Source organism: Macrobrachium rosenbergii, chromosome 54, assembly GCF_040412425.1.
Source record: "Macrobrachium rosenbergii isolate ZJJX-2024 chromosome 54, ASM4041242v1, whole genome shotgun sequence".
NCBI classification, from domain to species: Eukaryota; Metazoa; Arthropoda; class Malacostraca; order Decapoda; family Palaemonidae; genus Macrobrachium; species Macrobrachium rosenbergii.
The window spans coordinates 1,720,200-1,739,590 of NC_089794.1; the positions used below are offsets into that span (position 1 = coordinate 1,720,200).

At 43.2% G+C, this 19,391-nt stretch overlaps 1 protein-coding gene across 4 annotated transcripts in view; it reads left to right on the plus strand.

The window, feature by feature from the left end:
- The window catches only part of AlkB (alpha-ketoglutarate-dependent dioxygenase AlkB), a 314,842-nt gene that overhangs the window by 171,943 nt on the left and 123,508 nt on the right, over positions 1-19,391 (plus strand). For all 4 annotated transcript variants that reach the window (XM_067097311.1, XM_067097313.1, XM_067097314.1 and 1 more), the window contains exons 3-4: positions 6,212-6,326; positions 6,619-6,772. In XM_067097311.1, the coding sequence (XP_066953412.1) occupies positions 6,212-6,326; positions 6,619-6,772 (269 nt within the window). The remainder of the gene's footprint in view (positions 1-6,211; positions 6,327-6,618; positions 6,773-19,391) is intronic.

Sequence of the window (19,391 nt, forward strand, 5' to 3'; positions counted from 1 at the left end):
AAAATCTATTTCTGGGGGAAGACCTGTGTCACCCGGTGACCCGCCACTATTCCTCCTTTTCCCCCCCTGGGTAAAATACCAAGCTTGTGGGGGGGGTGCTAACCTGGAATGCCAATATGGCGGCTGAGTTGTTGATAGTCGGGGAGCTGGTGCGGGCGTTGTAACGGCACCTCGCTCTGGGGGATTTTGAGATTGGGAATATCTACAGGGCAGAGGCCTGTGGTAGTGACAACACTCACCCTTTCCTATACACGACTCCATTTTATGGAGCTCGCACTGGGGGTAGTAACCCCAGCATTGCATTTAGTTTTTCTCTGGTATGTTTAGCAATGAATTTACCTAGAAATGTGTGCTAAGTGGCAATTTCACCGGGTGACACAGCTCTTCCCCCAGAAATAGATTTTTCCTTTGTCAAAATCCCTTTTTTGGTTAGGTAATTTATTGATAGAAATGGAAACATCAGTTAGAAGTGCACATTGAGAAAAATTTAATCAGTGATTGGTAACAAAGCAATATATATACCCCATAGGCCATTCAATTATAGTAGAGGGTTAATTCATTCTAAAGAATTTATGAATTCTCAAAAGAAAAACTTCTATTCTACAAAATGTTGTAGAGGTTAACCCTTAAGGGACGGGCTGCAGGATGCAGTACTTTTACACTTTGGAGTGTACATCACTGACTTGATTTCTTTAATTGCCTGTTTGGAATCATGCAATATGTCCATTATATATTGCCGTTCTGTGGCAAGATCATCTTTGATATTACTCATAATTTCCTTACGGAACTGATCAAATGCTGCAAACTGTGTATCCCTTTTTGGGGAGCTTGCATAATCTAACTGAGCATCCACAGCTGAACTGTGACTGCCTGTTACCCAGGGGGCAGAGGTCCTGGTTGAGTTACTATACCCCTCCAAAAATGTAGTCATTTCAATTAGGGTTAAGTGAATCCTGTATCCCTTTTTGACGGAAGGATCCTGATCAGCTTCTGAAAGCTGCATGGGGGATTGAATTCCTTCTGATAAGTTCTCCCATGGGTAGCTGAAGGTTGTATCCATGATTCTTCTGTGTTCAGCAAGGTCATTTCAGTAGCAATATCAACTTCATTTGTAAGAAAATCACCTCCAAGAGGAACTTCCTTTATTTCCTCTACAGGGTTAACCTGGGAGGTGTTGGGGACTGGGGCGTGACGATGGGAGTTTTGGGGATGTCCTCCGGCGCTACTGTTACCTGAAAATAGGATTTTAGTAGGTTCATTTTGGAGAATATCCTGGCCCCGTGGAAAGAGGCCATCAGGTCCTGCATGTTCGGCAGGTGGTAGTGGTCCAGTTCTGTCGCCAGGTTCAGCCGCCTGTAGTTGCTGCAGGGCCTTCAGGTGCCGTCTGCTTTCTGCACCATGTGAAGAGGGGAAGCCCACGGGCTGGGAGCCTTTTTGCATATGCCCATCCTTGCCATCTCTGCGAAGGCCTTTTTGGCCTCCTGAAGGTGCTGCGGGGGAAGCCGTCAGAACTACATGTGCGTTGGGGACCCTTCGTCTTGATATGGTGGTATATCCCGTGTTTGGCAGGAGTCCTGGGCATCTGATGGAGCTCGGGTTGAAGACCTCCAGGAACTCCTTCAGGAGGGAACTGTAGTGGTTGGGCGCGATGGAACAGATGGCGGGCTCCCTGGGGCCTGGCGACAAGGGCAGGGACTCGCAGGACTGGGTGTCCAGCAGGCATTTGCGGCCAACGTCGACTGGTAGACTGAAGTGTGTGAGGAAATCCGTCCCCAGGAGTGAAGTCCTGACGTCGGCAATGATGAACTCCCAGCTGTACCTCCAGCCAAGGATGGAGATCGACAGGAGCTTGGTGCCATAAGAGAGGATGGGGGACCCGTTTGCGGCCGTCAGGCAGGTAGTTGGGTCCAGCGGTCATCTGCGGTCCTCTCTTGAAGAACACCAAATGCATGGCGCCAGTGTTGAGATCGCATTGCAGACATAGAACCCTAATGGTAAGGGGCCCCTGGGTATTTTTGTTGTTGCTGCCACGGCGGCCTGTGTGGTTGGCCGCCACCTCCTCCATTTTTTGAAGGGAAGAAAGGGCAGGGGGCTTCGCACCTCCGGGTGGCTCTCCCGAACCTCCGGTAGAAGTAGCATAGTCCCCGGCCCCTCCCTCTTCTGCTGGTGGGATGACCTTTTCTGCTCAATGGAGTTGACGGGCTCCGTGGTGGGGTCCTCCGGCAGGAGGCAGTTGGCAGAGTGTGCGGGCATGGTCGCCTGCTTGGCCGCCTTCGTGGAGTCCATGAGCTGCTGCGCCAACCTGATTAGGTCCTCAACCGGCAGGGTGTACGCGTCCGTGATCTGCCCACAGACCTCCGGTAGTAGCTGCCGCAGGAAGATCTCCCTCTACAGACTGATTTCCTTGCTCCTGCCGCTGCTGTCAGTCTTAGGGAGGAGGAGGAGATCCTGAAGGGCATGTCACACTTCCAAGAGGTTTTCCTCCTGCTGGGGGTTGAGGGCGAGGTCAAGGGCACGGGCAGCTCTCTCGGAGAGTGGCAGGGAGCAGGTCTCGACGAGAGTGGATTTCAGTTCTTGGAAGGTGGCGAGGACCGACGTCGTCATCAACCAAGGGGCGCTGTTCTTATATATCTCCTTCGGGAGTGCGTTAATGGTGATGTCTGCCTTCAACATCTCATTAGTCAGGCCTACTATTCTGAATTGCCCCTCGACCCTGTAGAACCAAGAGGCTGCGTTCTCCCTGGTGAATGGCGGCAACCTTATGTTAAGGGCCGTCTTTGGTTGGTCCGTCAAGGGGGCCATCGCATGGGGCGGCGGTACCGGTGTGGAGGTGCGCGCGGGAGGGGGTTGCGAGAGGGAGGTGTCTGCCTCCGAGAGGCTTGCGGTACTGTAATTTGTACGTGGTTAGGAATGTCTCCGTCCATGCTCTTTTCCCGCTCTCACTGGGAGTGTGGGAACACTCACGTCAGTACACGCTGGGGGAGCGTGCCGTGTGGGTCTGCTAATGATGCTTGTGACCTGCCGACGAGGGTTGGTTAACGCCTGAACGCTTTGTTAGAGCGCCGTAGTTAGTCCGTTAGGGGCGTGGATTAGGTTCATCGGGCCAAGACTTAGTCGCCATTTGGGTCCATTAATGGCTTCCAGGAATCACTCCGGGGATCACCACTGTTAGAGAGGTGCAAAATAATGAGCAGAAAGACAAGTACTGCTGGTTTATTGATGAAAACTAGCTGCTTATAAAGCGGGATGTGGACGTCTGCGTAGTTCGCAGAGACCACTGGTACAAAGATTTACAGGTGACCTGAGGTCAAACTAGTTCCTTAAAAAACAGGACAGATTTATACAGAGAACATAGTGATCAACAATGTCTGACATATAACATAAATAACTTGTTACTTGTACATAAAACATGACTATTTAGAAAGACAACATATGCACAGTTTACAATTATGATGATAAATATATATTCTGATCGACCTTAGGTCAATGAAAAGGCACTGCAGAAAATGGGATGTTCTCTACAGAGAACGAGTTGAGCGGGGTCTTTACAGTCTAAGTTAACTTAAACCGTTTTAGGGTTAGGTTAATTTTGACACTGTATAAGGCTGTATTACTTAAACTGTTAGCCCTTTTGCAATGGCTATGTGTAATTTCAATTCTAAATTCTAAACCAAGCTACTGTTTTATATGGCTTAGATTAATCCTTCTAGTATGATCTACATTAATTTAAGCATAGAAGATTTCTTAGAGGATTCTCACTTAACCTATTCTAAGCTGCTTCTTTTTCTAGGTTTATTTAAAAACCTAAGGATATAAGCTATACAAAAATTAATCCTCTTATAATCTGGCTTTTTGTTTTATGTAGCCGAGACTACCCTTTTGTGTGGTACTCAGCCACACTGTTTCTAAATTAACAGTAGGATATTCCCTTAAAAAGGGATTTCTACTTAATCTGGTTAGGCTATTGCCTGCTCTAGGTTTATATCACTTGTAAGGATATAGGCTACATAAGCCCTTACCAGTGTTATTGATCTTAGAATAGTTTATATGTACCCTGAGGCTTATTTGTTCTTTCTTAGCATAGTACTGTATAGGGTATTACCTAATCCAGATTTTTATAGATCATGCTTAAATTTATAGGCTTTATAAAACCAGCAACTTACTAATATGTAAACTTATAGTTAGGGTACTATTTTTGTCTAACCCAGGTTGTTGTCTGTATCCAATCCTGGGTTATTTGGTCTGCTGTATAAAATAGTAACCCAATAATATATAATCTTATAGCTAGGCTATCACTTACTCTAATGTAGGATACTGCCTAATCCGCATTATTTAATTCACAAGGGTATGGTTGTGTAAAACACAATTTGCCTTAGTATGTAGCCTTAAGGCTAGGCTACCATCTCATCTGGCACAGGTTACTGTTTTCATCTAGTCCTAGATTACATGGTCTAGGAAAATGATTTAGTCCAATAATGAGATGTAAAAGTTTATCATTTAACCTAATATAAGATACTGTTCTGCCTAGTCCTGGATTATTTTAGGTCATGCTTAAGTATAGAGGCTACATAAAGGGACAATTTCTGTAGCTTATCAAATTCTAGGGTCCTTGGTTTAAACTAGGCTGCTGCCTTGGACCATAAAAGAATATGTCTTAAAAGGTTCTTACTTACCTTAATTTAGGTTACTACCTAATCCAGGTTATTTAAATCACCTTTAGGATATGTAATCCTAGGTTATAGGCTATAGAAAACATCTGCTATAGTTAAATTATTCACACTGAATTTGTTAGGCTACCTCCTGTGCTATTGTAGACATTGTTGTCTGAAAGGATTACAGTATCTAAATTAATACAGTAATACATTCTGGAACATTTCTTTAGTTAAAACTTCCAAACAGAGTGATCAAAAATTCTAATTTTTTGGGTCTTTCACAAATAACAGAGATCGTGTGAGAGCACCAACCACGTGCTCGGAAAACAAAGTCTGGTTTCTGGCTTCCGTACACAAAATAAACACGTGTTCCACGGTTTAAACTAACAATTTTTAACTGGAGCTTAAACATAAGCACTTAACTTTCAAGTTTAGATGTTTCCATGATTTTCGCTGATGAAAAAATTTGAAATCGAAGCGATTTTGTGAGGAGCACTGAAATATCATGCTCACAATTTCGGCTAGCAAAGGGTAATGGTGCTGGTCTTTTGGCTGCCCTGGTCGTAAACAAGATGGCAGAAGCACATGCACAACAGTCACATCTTGCAGTTATTGACGTAGGAAAAACTGGGTTCATCTTCGCTGAAGATAAGGGAAAATGCCCTCTTATCTTTGAGTCCATTATACTCTATTATATACATGTCATAGTGTTTTCATTACAACACAATACCCGACTACAAGACCAGGCTAAAAAATATTTCTTTGTTACTAGTCTAGTCTCCATGGAGTGCTGACACACCATGGGGGGTAACTTCTTGAGGACGAAACAGGCGACTACACTATCAAAAATTGTGAAAGTTAGCATTTTGAGAAAGAGGTCATAGCTATGAAAATAATTTAGATAATTAGTTTTGCAGAAGTGAATATAAGAAAGCAGTAAAATTCAGTCTACTTGGCATAACATATGCAGATGTCCTGAAGAGGGAAGATAATTTATGAAATAACTCAAATACTATATACATTACCAACAAAATTCAATAAAATATGCCAACAAAGTGCTGCAGTAAGAGTTAGTTTAATAAATGGTATCAAATTGATGACTCATTGCTACCATCAAACTAGGCCCAAGTTGTTAGAATAGAAAGTAGTAAAGTTGGCTAGATATACCTTCAGCTCCTGAAGAGGGAATTACAAATCCATCCACTACAGGTGGACCATCAGCAGATCCCTCAAGCCAATTAGAAGATTCTGTAGCTGGTGGCTTTGTAGCAAATCCATCCTGTCAGAGTGAAGGATCTCAAGTGGGGCCTTCATATACCCCTCTGAAGGATGTCAGGCACATCCTTCTCAGCCTCCTAAATGTGACCTGTCTTTCTCAAAGGAAACAGACAGGGTCTCTTAGGAAGACATGAAAGGCAATGGCTTGTAAGTATGAAACAAAAAAGAATTCTTTAATTATGCGACTCGAATGTATGTCACTTCTGTAAATGGCCTTGTGCATTGTTGTAAATCTGCTTTTTATTTAAGTAACATTGTTGCATTTTCTTTCTTCACTCTAGGAAGGTCATCATATACCACCCAGATCACTTTCAGTTCGGGAAAAAGAGGAGATACAATCCTTGGGTCTTGTACCACCTGAAGGATGGCAGATATTTAGTTTTGTTTCCCATCCAGGTACTGTTCATAAAACATTAAGAATTTTACCTTTGATATTTTAAGCACAGAGTTCAAAAAGTAGTCACCTAAAAAGCCCAGTATTATAATGTGATGGGGCCCAAGATTTTCAGCTTTTTATGTTGTTGTAGCTTGATACTCTCTACATTTTGAGAACACATGTGCATGAATGCTCTGGTATAACCCAGTGGTTTATCAGGAGTGCTATTACATAAGCTGTTTTTACCATTGGTGATAAGAAAATAGCTATACATTACTTGATTCTTCATTCTCCATTAAAAATAATTTCCAGATTTACTCTTAGTTCGGAACCCTTTCTCTGAGAATGGTCAGTTGAAGTGGATTGAGGCTTGCCTAAGAGAATACCCACAAAATCCAAACAAAACCAACTTGGAAAGCTGTAATATTACACTGTCAGATTCATCATGGTGGGATCTGGCAACATTGTAAGTAATCTCAAGAACATTTTGTTAGCATTTTATTCTCTGAAAACTGAAAATGAGTTTTTGGAATATACATTTGTTTATTATATTTACTTTTAGGTTTGGTCCAACAAAAATACAAACCTTTGTCTTTGTATGGATAAGTGGTAACAGGGTAGTTAACTAGTGGCAAGTAAGTGAAAGGGGTGTTGGGTACTACCCACTCATTTAATTGTTGGTGTCCACTTTTTCTTCAGCTGCACTACTACATCTAGCTGCTGCTGCATTCTAATGTTGCTGTGATTTCTTGTTTGCCTTGTCTTTTGGTAATGTGTTGGTCTTTGTACAAATGATGGTACCTAATTCTTCAGCTTTGGTCTTTGTACAAATGATGGTACCTAATTCTTCAACTTTGCAAAAGTTCAGTAAGCTTCTATGTTGGGATGTCATGTGAACTATTATGTTCATTCTATTTGTTGTTTTTTGCAGAGGTCAGGAGTGTCCTGGTCACCTGTCAAGTGGAAGAAGTATGGCTTGGAGAGGTAGAAGTCACATTCCCAAACAGCCTTCAGTACTGATACTCTGCACTGATCCCTGCTTCCACCATTACAATGATTCCTGTCCATTCCCACCTTAGTTAGTCCAACAAGGTATTCTCAGGCAGGATTTTGATGAACCTGGACATTCTTGGAAAAAGGGAAAAAGGAGTTGCTAAAATATCTGTGGCCTTCTCCTGGGTTAACTGGGAATCCATTCCTCTTTTAATTTCCAGGAGAACTTGGCTACAGTAAACCCCCCCATATTCACGGTCTCACGATTCACGGACTCACCTATTTGCGGATTTCTCTGTGGAACGTATACTGTATACACATTATTTGTAGAAAATTCGCCCATTTGCAGTATTTTTCTCTAAGAAATATTCACTAATTACTGTATTTTCACATTGTTTTTATGACTAAATATACTTTTTGTGATAAAACTATTAAAACACTCAGATATAAGTATTTTTAAGATTTTTTTGTGTTTGAACTATCAAAATAGGCAGTTCTAAGTGTTTTTAGAGGGGTTTTAAGTATTCGCGGATTTTGGCTATTCACGGGGAGGTGTGGTACTCATCCCCTGCGAATACAGGGGGTTTACTGTATTCTCAAAAGCTCAACACCTGTGTAGGCATAAGTGGATGATTTTGCTTTGGCATTAGCTTTGTGTTTGAGACCACCATTGCTGATATTCCTAATGATCTTGCTGTTCTTACCATTACTGATGGTTGCTCTTTCAGCAGCTCCACCTCTGTTGGGGATACCTGCCTCTGCTTGGTCATAGGTGGATGTTGGGGAGGTTAGTAAGGCTGTTTCTTTTTCTTCTTTCTTGTCATCCTCACCCTCTTCCTTGCCTCTGTTTCTCTTGATCAGCAGATTTGCAGAAAGGCTGCATGGAAGGCAGACATCTTTTGGCTGTCACTTTCCTGCTATAGGCAGTGATGGTCACTTGAAACATTTGTGAGAGGAGCTGACCATGAGTGAATTGAGTCTCAAGATTACTCATATACTATCCCATTTAGCAGGTCCTGCTTGTGCCTGATAGCATGTCTCTTTCCCTGCTTGTACCTCTCTGGAGGTCAAAAGGAAGTTTGTGCTTTCAATGGTTGTCAGCTATCTCAGCTCCTTAGAGCCAGCTTAGTATGTCCTTGGATATGTTTATGATTCGTCCCCATGTCATCAGGAGCATAACCACACTCCTGTGCTCAGTACCATCCTGGACCATGCTTATGCTGTCCACAGGCCAGTACAATAGTGCATAGCATAAAACCGGTAGTATATACTCCTGCCTGCCTGGATTGATAAGTAGGGTCAGCTTGGCTGATTCTGTTACCTGTTTAAGCCTAAAGGTAAAAAAAAGGGTATTGTGCTCAGTTCCCTCTGACACCATGGGATTGTGACTCTCTGTAGGTACTCATCACATTCTGCCAAACAGATGCAGGATCCTTCTCAGTTAGTAGCAGATCCTGTAAGGTCTCTGTACTGGGATTAAGGAAAATCCATGAGCCCTAATAATTTATTAGTGAGAGTTTCAACCTGCAATACTTAAATATTACCCAAGATATTTAAATGTAAACTCAATCAGTCCTAAAAAGTAAACCTGTAACTGAGTACACAGAAATTGGCAGTGACAACAAGGGTAAATTTAGAGGAATTAATGCTAACTCAAAAAAATGTCTAATATGCAAATTTACTGCTAATATAGCAATAAATATAACCAAAACTTTACCGAGAATAAGTAAATGAACATTTAGTACATAATCACATACAGCAGCACCTCAACTCAACAGACACTTTGGGGCCTGGCTTTCAGATAAGTGATAAAGACCCTGTACTACAGCCTACACTTGAATATTTGTTAGACATCTTACAGTTAGACTAACAGCAATTCCACAGAGCCTAACTAACCTGCACTGTACACTAAACATTCAGTTATTCCTACATGATATACAAAGCATTGGTCCTTTACATTAGGAATTACAACAAAGCTGGAAATGGCCGTTAAAACTCTTAAACAAGGTGGTTAGGCAGTAACTACCATCCGGTAGGCGGGAGTCCCGCCTGCCTGGAGGTAAACATTCCAGTTTGCTTTCGGCTGTCATGCTGTGCAGACATGTTTTTGGAGCTCTCTGCCTTGTCGTCATTAAGCTCGTCTTTCCCGGTGGGATCTTTTGTGTTTTTTTTTTGTTTATATGTTGTGTGCGTTTAATATTATTTAATATACAAACCCATGATTTTGATAGCCTTGCGAGGCCGTCTTTCCCCAGCATGTGTTTCTTGGGGTCGGCGGCCAGGGGCGTAACATTTCACTCTCTTATCATTTGGACCTCACACCCTCCAATCCTTGTTCGGGGGTGTGACTAACCTTTTCTGTCTTGTGCAAGTGTTTCTTTTCGCCGCTGGTGCCATGGGCTGCTTTGCAGGGAGGAACCATATAAGGTGGTGGTTGCCGGGCGCCGTCAGAAGGTTGTTTGCCTCTAATGGCACCCTCGGTGACTGCCCCTTCGTTCCTCCTGGCAGCTTCCCTTTGGCTATCTCTCCTTTGGGAGAGATCTCTCCTTCATCCTCTTCGCTCTCTTGTCAAGCAAAGATCAGGGTGGTGGGTGGTCGGGCAACCTCTTCTCAGGGGTCTCCTCTCGCTTCATAGGGCAATACCCTTCAGAGCGAGAGGAGTTTCCCTTTACTAATCTTTTTTGCTTTTTCTCCAGGTTGACAGCGAGCATCGTAGGCACATCTGAAGTTTCCCCTGTGGCAGGAAGGCTGCCCTCATACAGTGGATACTTCGATGACAACCATGGTGACAGTAATGGCTAGATACCCATGTCGATGTCAACACTGACACTCCTATATGCTGTGCCACTGCCTCCTGTTGTACCTGTGGTCCCATCTGCTCTTACTGTGCATCCTGTCTTTTTGCTTCTGTTGCCATGGTGGCCAGTCTCCGGACCCCTTGGCTGTGCCTCCTGCCCCAGCTGCCTGGTTGCTCCTGTCACCACTGCTGACGTTCTTGAAGCTCCTGCCTGCCAGGCCACTCCTATCATGCTTCCTGCCTCAGCTGCCCTGGTTGCTCCTGTTGCTTCTCGTGGTGTTCCTGTCACGTTGGCCATTCCTGTTGCGCTTCCTGATTTAGCACCCCCAGCAGTTCCTGTGCTTCCTGACCATCATCCTGTAGAAGATGCCGGAGAAGAGATTGAGGAAGAAGGCCTGTGAGATGTAGTCGTCTCCTTCAACTGTATCTTCGACTCTGTCTTCTGCTGCCTTCTCCCCTTCTTCTAAGGCTCGTTGGCCAAAGAAGAGGAAGGCTGCCTCTCCCTCCCCTAAGAAGTCTCACCATGGGGCTTCTGAAGGGCTGCCTCCCTTCATGGGGAGGCAGTGGGATCTTCGCCTTCGGGCTCAGGAATTGAATCGCTTACCTCAGGGTCTTGTATTATGGGAGTCGTGGCGCACAGATTTCGGTTTGCGCTCCTGTCACCATTCAGGGGGTTCTGCTCCTAGTCTGGTTCTGTGTCGGGTGCTCGACTTTGTCGAGTCACACCGAGTCCCCAAGAATCTTTGGAGTCCCGTGCACCCTGAACCAGTGTCAGAGAGCCCTCTCACCTTCCCGGTTCAGGCACAGGGCGAGAGAGAGAACCAAGGCATGCAAGTGTCTTAGTTCTTCTTGCCAGTGCTGAGTTTTGAGTGCTTGGTCAGTTCCAAAACAGTGCTTGGTCAGGTTCCCAGCCTGGTGTCTCGGTCCAAAGGGTTTGATTGCCTGGAGAGGCAAGGAGGGGGTTCCCTTCAGGGGTCCTGCAGGACTTAAGGCAGTGTTTCCTCTTGTTTGGCTCTTCCCTGGCCCTTGGGGTCGGGAACCGATTCACATTCCCCATTGGGGTCTCATGTCTTGGGGGCCTTGAGTGCGCAACTTTTCGAGGCCGCGCTCTCGATTCCAGTTCTTAGAAGTCTACGTCTAAGACTCCTTGGAATCCCGAGCGCTCAGGTTCCTTGGGATCGCAAGCACTTTATTAGTGAGTTGTCGAGTGTCCGGGATTCTGTGGAATTTCGGGCACTCCCCAAACCAGTACTGTACTAGGGAGTTCGCTGTCCAATCTGGTTTAGGCACAGGACAAGAGAAGGTATCAAAATATATAGGTGTTTTGACACTTCTTGTCTGCTTTGTTTTGAGTGCTCAGTCAGTTCTGAAATTGTGTCTCAGACCCTTGGGTTCGAGCACTAGCGTTAGCAGACAAGAATCCCCTTTAAACCTTCTTGAGGGGCTTCAACCTTGAAGGAGATTAAGCATGTCTTGAGAACAGCACTAGTTCACTGCCGAGCTTTCCTGGCTCAGCTCGGCTCAGCCCTGCTTCCTCGCCCAGCCACCGGTTACGTTTATGTGATCAGTTCGGATTGGCTCGGCCCACTCGCCCAGCCCCCGATCGTGTTACGAGACTGGTTCGGCTCAGCTTGCTTGCCCCTGGTTGCATTTATGTGATCAGCTCATCTCGCTTGGCTTGTGCGATTCGGCTTTGTGCTCACCCAGCCCCTGATCACGCTTACGTGATTGGCTCGGCTCGCTCAGTTCGGCAAACTGAATGCTATCGAGGTTCTTCCTTCAGGAGACTCAGCTCAAGCGAACTTTTGCTCTCTACAGTTTAGCACTTCACCATATTGTTAGCACTCTCCTTCCTGCATGCTGCCGTCATCACCTCTGGTTAATGATCACTCGTGGTCGGCCTCTCCAGCTGGTTCTTCTAGCAGGACAGGTAAGAGTGCTTTTCCTCCTCCTCTCCTCTTCCTTCAAACCCTTTCAGCTGCTTATGGGGGTTCGGCTAAAATGATCTACGTCTCTAGTTCAGTTCTTGGATCAGCTTGCCCTACATCTGAGTAGTCAAGGATGGTTTTCTGGGTTCTGGTGAGGTTATCCCTCCAAGGAGAAGAGATCGGGAGCATTGCTTCCCAGGAGGACTCGAGGGGCTTTTTCAGGAGGTGGATGCCCTCGATTTTCTTTTTGCAGAGATCTTCACGTTGATTCATCAGCACTGTGATCTCAGGGAGAGGACCACAGCATCCCCTGTGAATAACTTCTTGCAGGGGTTTTGTTGGGGCTGCCACAGTCCTTGCTTGCTATAAGGGCTTTCTCAACCAGATGAATGCTTTTTCCCTGGATAAGGAGTCCATTTTTGTCGAGCCACCCAATGAAGCTCCTTCCCCTTCCTCTTCCTCGACAGAAGCGATTCTTCTTGCCTCGGAGGGGTCTTATGCCGATTAGCAGATTGCCGTGGCTCTGGCTCGTCCAGATTCAGATTTCTCGCTGTTTCTCTTTGTTGCAAAGTGTGTTCCCTCTCGCATTAAGAGATGGCGAATCTGGAAGACACCTCTTGGTGTCCCTCCGGGTAGTCTTCTGATAAGTCTGATCCTTAACTTTTTCAAGGTTTTGTCTCCTCAGATGCAATCATTCCTGAAGAGGACTCTGCCCTCTAGAGACGGTTCCAGTCTGGGGGTGGGTTCGCCTACCCAGCACCAGGCTAAGAAGAGGGACACTATCCTGATCCTGATCTCCAGTCTTGCAAGTCCCAAGTCATCACATTCCCACAAGAACGGACCTTTACTTGGTTCTGCCTCTCTCTTTCGCAGAGAGTAGGTGGATACCGCAGTAGTCAAGGAACATGCCAGGACAACTGCCTTGTCCTCTGGACAATGGCAGGCTAGCCCTTCCTCAGCCCCTAAGAAGTCTCAGGCTTCAAAGGGCGCTCACAGAACATCCAGTCTTTGTCATCTTCTTCTTAGAAAGTCCCCGCATACGTGTCTCTTTCACCCCTCTTTCCAATTGGGAAGAGCGCATTAGGAGGAGAGGAAGGGAGAACGCTCAGAACAGCTTTCTCTTCTTGCTGGTGCCTTAATTAAGGAATAACTATCAAGTCATTGGACTATATGGCAGTAACATAGCGGAGACCTGGTAGTGGACATCCTTCAGGAGAAGTATCTGTTTTCCTCCGGGTCTTGGCCACCTTTCATCGAACTTCCGTTCCATCTCCTCTCCTGTGTTCCCGACTTCTGGAGCAGCCAGCCTGGCTAAAGCTAGTCACCTTCGGTGTCGTGTTGTCACTGTAGACTTAGATTCTCTTCATGGAGAATGAACGAGTTCTGCTTCTCCTCACGACATGCTTCTGTTCACATGCACCGACCGGGGAATAGGTGCACACCTGTAAAACCATGGTCTTCGAGGTGTGCAACTGAGATGATAAGTACCTTCTCATTAACATCCTGGAACTCAAGGCAGTTTCCTGGCCCTCCGAGAGTTTCAGGATCGGTTTTTTGAGATACTCTGTGGTGTTGTTAGGCAACAGCACCACAGTACAGTAAACAACCCCCCCCCCACAATTAGCTAAAACTTGCGAATACTTAGAACCCTTCTAAAAACACTTAGAACTGCCTATTTTGATAGTTCAAACACACAAAAAACACTAAAAATGCTTATATAGGTATTATCCTACTTACGATGGGGTTGGGTTCCAAAAAAAACCATCATTTTTTTGGGAAAAACATATCTCAAATATTAGCCTAGCCTACACTAGGGTATTTGGTACCATGTATACATAGTAGCCTAGCCTACACTATAAAGTATACTCTATACATACACTGTATAGTAATTATTAATATCAGCTAATTCTGGAGGGCCATGCAGAGTGACATGATAATTCAATACAAAGAGAAATTGAATAAAAAATAAGAATTAGCTTAGCCTACCCTATGGTACCCCAGCCTACATTATACTGTACTCTATACTCACATATAGTATTATACAAACATCAACATAATGAATATGCGTCTTTTCCATGGATCTTTTAAAATGTTATGTCTTAATTCACTATCCAGTGAATATGGATCTTTTAAAATGTTATGTCTTAATTCACTATCCAGTAATATCGTATATATTCTTATACTGCTTTAGTGTTATAAATTGCAATCATAGCAATCAATGTTTTGGTTTGGAAATCGATTACGCAAGTGTGTTTCACGTATTTAACTCGGTTCAGAGCACTTTTCATGCTTCTAGTTAGCGTAAATGAATCCCTAGATACTTTATATGGGGCAAGATTATTTTTCGTTGTATGAGGTGTTTTTAAGTCGAAATATAACTTGGATATGTCTCGTTGTGAAATTAATTTAGCTATTTTTTCATTATTAGATGACGTTGGCCGTTTTGGTTTGTTTTGTGTAAAAAAATTAAGATTCCATTCGCTATTTTCACTTGATTCCATCATAATACGAACTTTACGTATTTATTGTTTATGGGCGTAAAAATAGCAGTAATGTGTTTTCTTTTATGACCAGTACTTTTGATTAAAATACTTTCTTTCATATTTTAATTATGGTTGAGTTTCATCCATGTTGCTGATGCATGATAATTTATGGTCATTAGCAGTTTGAACATTGTTTCCTCAGCTTCAGCTACAATTTGCAGCTTGAATTTAGCAGTATATTTTCTTGCCGATCTTTTATCCATACCAAATAAGGGTATAATGTAAAAATATATCGGTCCTATTCTACTTAACGTCATTTGTACTATAACATACGGTAATTGTGTATTACCATACGATGGTGGAAATACAAATGAATCAGCTGTTGTTATCTGATTCGGTGATAAGCAAAACAACAGTTTCTCGGTCGGTTGTTTATGGCTGTACGCATTTATGCAAAAGTATAACATTACTAACAATACTTTTATCATTCTCTTTTACTTTTTTAACTAGAAGATGGGATAAAGAGATGGAGGAAAAGTTGTTGGTCTATAGTAATTTGGTCTCTCTCGCTGCCTGATTGTACGCTGCTGCCTGCACCCGCAGGAAATTTTAAAATATTTTACAAATATTGTCATATTGGTATTAATTGCTTACCCCATTGCATAATCGAATTATTGTAAGGTGAATTATTGTAACTCAAGCACTACTGAGTATTCTAATAGTTTTATCACAAAAAGTGCATTTAGTCATGAAAATGAGATGAAAATACAGTCATACCCCTAACTTACGCGAGGTTAGGTTCCAGAGCCCTTCTCGCAAGGTGAATTTTTGTTTAAGTTTAGCATGGTCTTTAAAAATGCTAATAAATGTTTATTTCTAGAGTTTAAGTACAATACTAAATATGATCCTAATCATGCTCCCAAAGTATTAAGCTAACTTTTAAATGAACTAAAGTCAGTGTAATTTTATTTAAAATTGAGCTTATTACCTTTAAAAAAGAAATAAATGGTTGACATAAAAATTTAGTACTGCACAGTTTCATAATAGCGCATTTACAGTAGATGTGTATGTATACTAATGTTACCCCTAATTCATGGGATGCCATTTTCTTTTTCACTTAGAGCAAAAACCGTTTTCTTTGCATCACTAGGTAAAATTCTTGCATCACAGTAATAACAAAGGTACAAATCAAATAACGAAATAAAATAGCGAAAACATGTACTTAATGTTCGTAGATGGTAGTACATTACAGGTAAAATTCAATCAATTTAGAATTATATACTGTACAGGTAATGACGTACAGAGAAATAATGTGTGAAATATGTTTGAGCACTAACTACGAATGAGAGAGAGAGAGAGAGACATATACTGTAATGCAGTAACTCTACTGCTTTTGTATCGTATTTATGCGCAAATATATAAATACAAATTTTCCATTCTGATTTTACACCTAAAAAAACAAAAACTTATAAAATAGTACTTAAAAATTAAACACACTTTCTGCAGGGGTATCATCTTTGAAAAGTGCAGCTAAGGGTATCACATCTTGTAAAAGTACACCAACTGAATGTGCTGTAATTACATGCACATGCAGATTGCACCATCACTTTTCTCCGAGGTTAACAGAGTAATTTTCAAAGAACTCTTAGTTACATCTCTGATATTACATTAACGAATTCATTTTATCAAATGAGCGCGACTGAACAACCTCATCTCAAGGTCATGTAAAGTCCTTGTGACAAAGACTTTGCGAATGGACGTAATACTTGTATGATATTTATGTACAAAAATATAAATGTAAACTTTCCATATCGATTTTACAGTTAAAAGCATGAAAACTTATAAATGTACTTCAAACATTAAACAAGCAGTAAGTGCAGTAACTTTGCAAATGGGTATCACATCTTGTAAAAGTACACTAACTGAATGTGCTGAAATTACCTTTGCATCATATTTATGCATGTACTAAAATCAAAATAATACATTTTTCATGCAGGTTTTACACATGAAAGCATGAAATGCATTTTTCATATTTTACACATAAAAGCATGAAATTCATTTTTCATACAGATTTTACACATAAAGACATGAAATGCATTTTTCATATAGATTTTACACAAAAGCATGAAATGCATTTTTCATACAGATTTTACACATAAAAGCATGAAAACTTGTAAATTACTTCAAAAATTAAACATAACCACTCCTGCAGGGTTTCTCAGAATTTCATGTGTCTGTGAAAAAATCGCATATGCCCATTAGTTAGGTTCCAGTGAAAAGTTCGTGTGTGTGAATTCACGCAACTCGAATCATGTAAGATCAAAGTATTACTGTACAGTAATTAGTGAATATTTCTCAATGAAAAATACCGAGAATGGGCGAATTTTCAGCGAATAACACATACAGTATATATGTTCCATAGAGAAATCTGCGAGTACAGTAAACCCCTGTATTCGCGGTCTCACTATATGGGGACTCGTGTATTCGCGGAAAATTTGCCCATTCGCGGTATTTTTCACTGAGAAATATTCACTATTTATTGTATTTTCATATAATTTTCATGACTAAATGCACTTTTTGTGATAAAACTACTTAAAATACTCAAATATAAGCATTTTTAGAGGGTATTTTTTTGTGTTTAAACTTAAAATAGTTAGTTCTAAGTGTTTTTAGAGGGGTTTTAAGTATTCACGGATTTTAGCTATTCGCAGGGGTTTGCGGTACTCATCCCTTGCGAATACAGGATGTTTACTGTAGGTGAGTCCGCAAATCGTGAGACCTCGAATATGGAGGGTTTACTGTAGTGGCATATGTCCACATACAAGAGTGTCTTGTTTCCCTCCTGTTGCTTCAGTTGACTTTGCAGGTGCTTGAGTGAACTGTGGTGCACTCTGTGGAGCCATCAGCCAGATACATTCCAGGCAGTGGGATGTATTAGCGGGCAAGCTCAGCCTCTGGCATCAAGTGATGGGGACAGAGAGCTCCCTTCACTTGATTCTTCACAGAGAGGTTGCTCGACTTGAGGGCTCCCTATCATCTTTCTGTTCACCGCTGGCACAAGAAGAAGTCTGCAGGTCTTCTGCTTCATCATACCAGACCCACAGGCTGCTACAGTGATGCATGCTGACAGGGTGGGACAACCTCAGTGTCTTCATCTTCCCTTCGTATTTGTCTAATTGGCAAGGTGTTCAACAAAGTGTCATTCACCCCTAATTTAGATGAATGCTGGAAGACTTTGCCTTTTGCTTGACCTGTTAGCTCTGCTTCCAAGGCACCGAGAAGAGTTCCTCCCTGACCCGACCTTATGTGGCAGCGACATGCGAAGCTGTTCTCAGGCAGTGCAATCCCTGTGCCTTCACAGCTAGAGACTATCCAGCTTCCATTGCAACCATAGACTTCTCACCGAGCAGCAACAGAGATTGCTGGATATCTCTATCAATCCTCTGCAGCAGTACCCAGGGATTGGAGCCATCTTCGCTTGTTGGTGTCACTGACGGGACTTTTATCTGTGGTCAGTCCACTCTTCAGCAGGTCGTGGGCTTGGTCGTCTTCTTCACCGAGAGTTGCTTCTCTCCGGTTCAGTTGTGAAGACTTAGGTCCACATTCAGCCTAGTTTTTCACCTGAAAGTAGCCCTTTTCTCCTCAGTCGAGATTTAGCTACTGACGAGAAGCTTCAATCGGTCTTGCTCTTCCAGGAACCTTTGGCCACTGGGCGGCATGTGACTCATGTTTAGGGTTCCTGTCTTGTGCTCCACACACGCCTTTGCAAGAGTCGTCAGACAGTGTTCCAACTCCCAAGACCATCTCTCGTCTCGCTCTGTCATTGGAGAAGAGGATTGACGATTTTCATGGACCTTCTTTGCTGTGAGCATTCAAGGGATGGCGATCAGTAGCTCAACTCTGTCTCGGATGTCGTAGCAAACTCTGAACCCGTCAGCACCTGTTGCCAGGTTCGAGTTCTTCATGATCCCCTCCCCGTTGGACTTGGTAGTTGATGATCCAGATCAGTAGTTGATGATCCAGATCAGTCACTGCTTTGTCCTGTAATGGTGCTGTGGTACTTTCCGAAGAAGTCTTGACGTCTCTAATGGATGTCGAAAACATTGCGCTAGTGCTACTCACCCAAGAAAGAAGTGTCCATGTTGATGGCACCTGTACACTCCGCCCAAGAGTTCATGAAGTCAATGGCTTGGTCCATCCCTCACATTCTGGAAGTTTCTGTTGGTCTGAAAGCAGAGATGTGCTCTCATTAGACCACATTTATGTCTTTCTGCCTTCGGGTTTTTGCTGATGAGTCCTTGGAACCCCCCTTTCCTTGGACCTGTGGTGGCTGCTCAACAAATAGTGTTTTCTTACCCAGCTCCTATAAGAGGACAGCTAGCATCTCGCCTAAGGTGTACAGTTCTGGAAGTGAGAGGGATTACGAGAGTGACTGGTCTCTCCTCCTCCTCCTTCCTCGTCCCCTTGCTTATCTTCCTTCAGGCAGAGAAGGGGGACTAAAAGCGACACTTGCTGGAACTGATGCCCGATGCAGTAAGCTTACACATTGAGCACCCATTCTCTTTTTCTTTCGAAGAATCATATACTGTATGCAATCCCACTCGTTCCTACTCTAGCAAGGGGAGGAAGGAGACCCTGGCAGGAAGACAAAGCCTTTTCCAGTCTTTGCCTTACTGCCTCTGAGCGACTCTTTAGACTCTTTCTTGATTATTTTTGTATGAGTTACGATTCCTCACTCATTCAAAAAGGTCCAGAAGTCTGCAATTAATCATACAACCTGAAGTGTTTCATTAGCCCCACCTCTAATCAACCCCGCAATTGTCCCTGTTGTCAGAGGGTAAAGTGAGCCAAGTGAGTGCATGGGTTCCCCCACCCCTCTTGTTT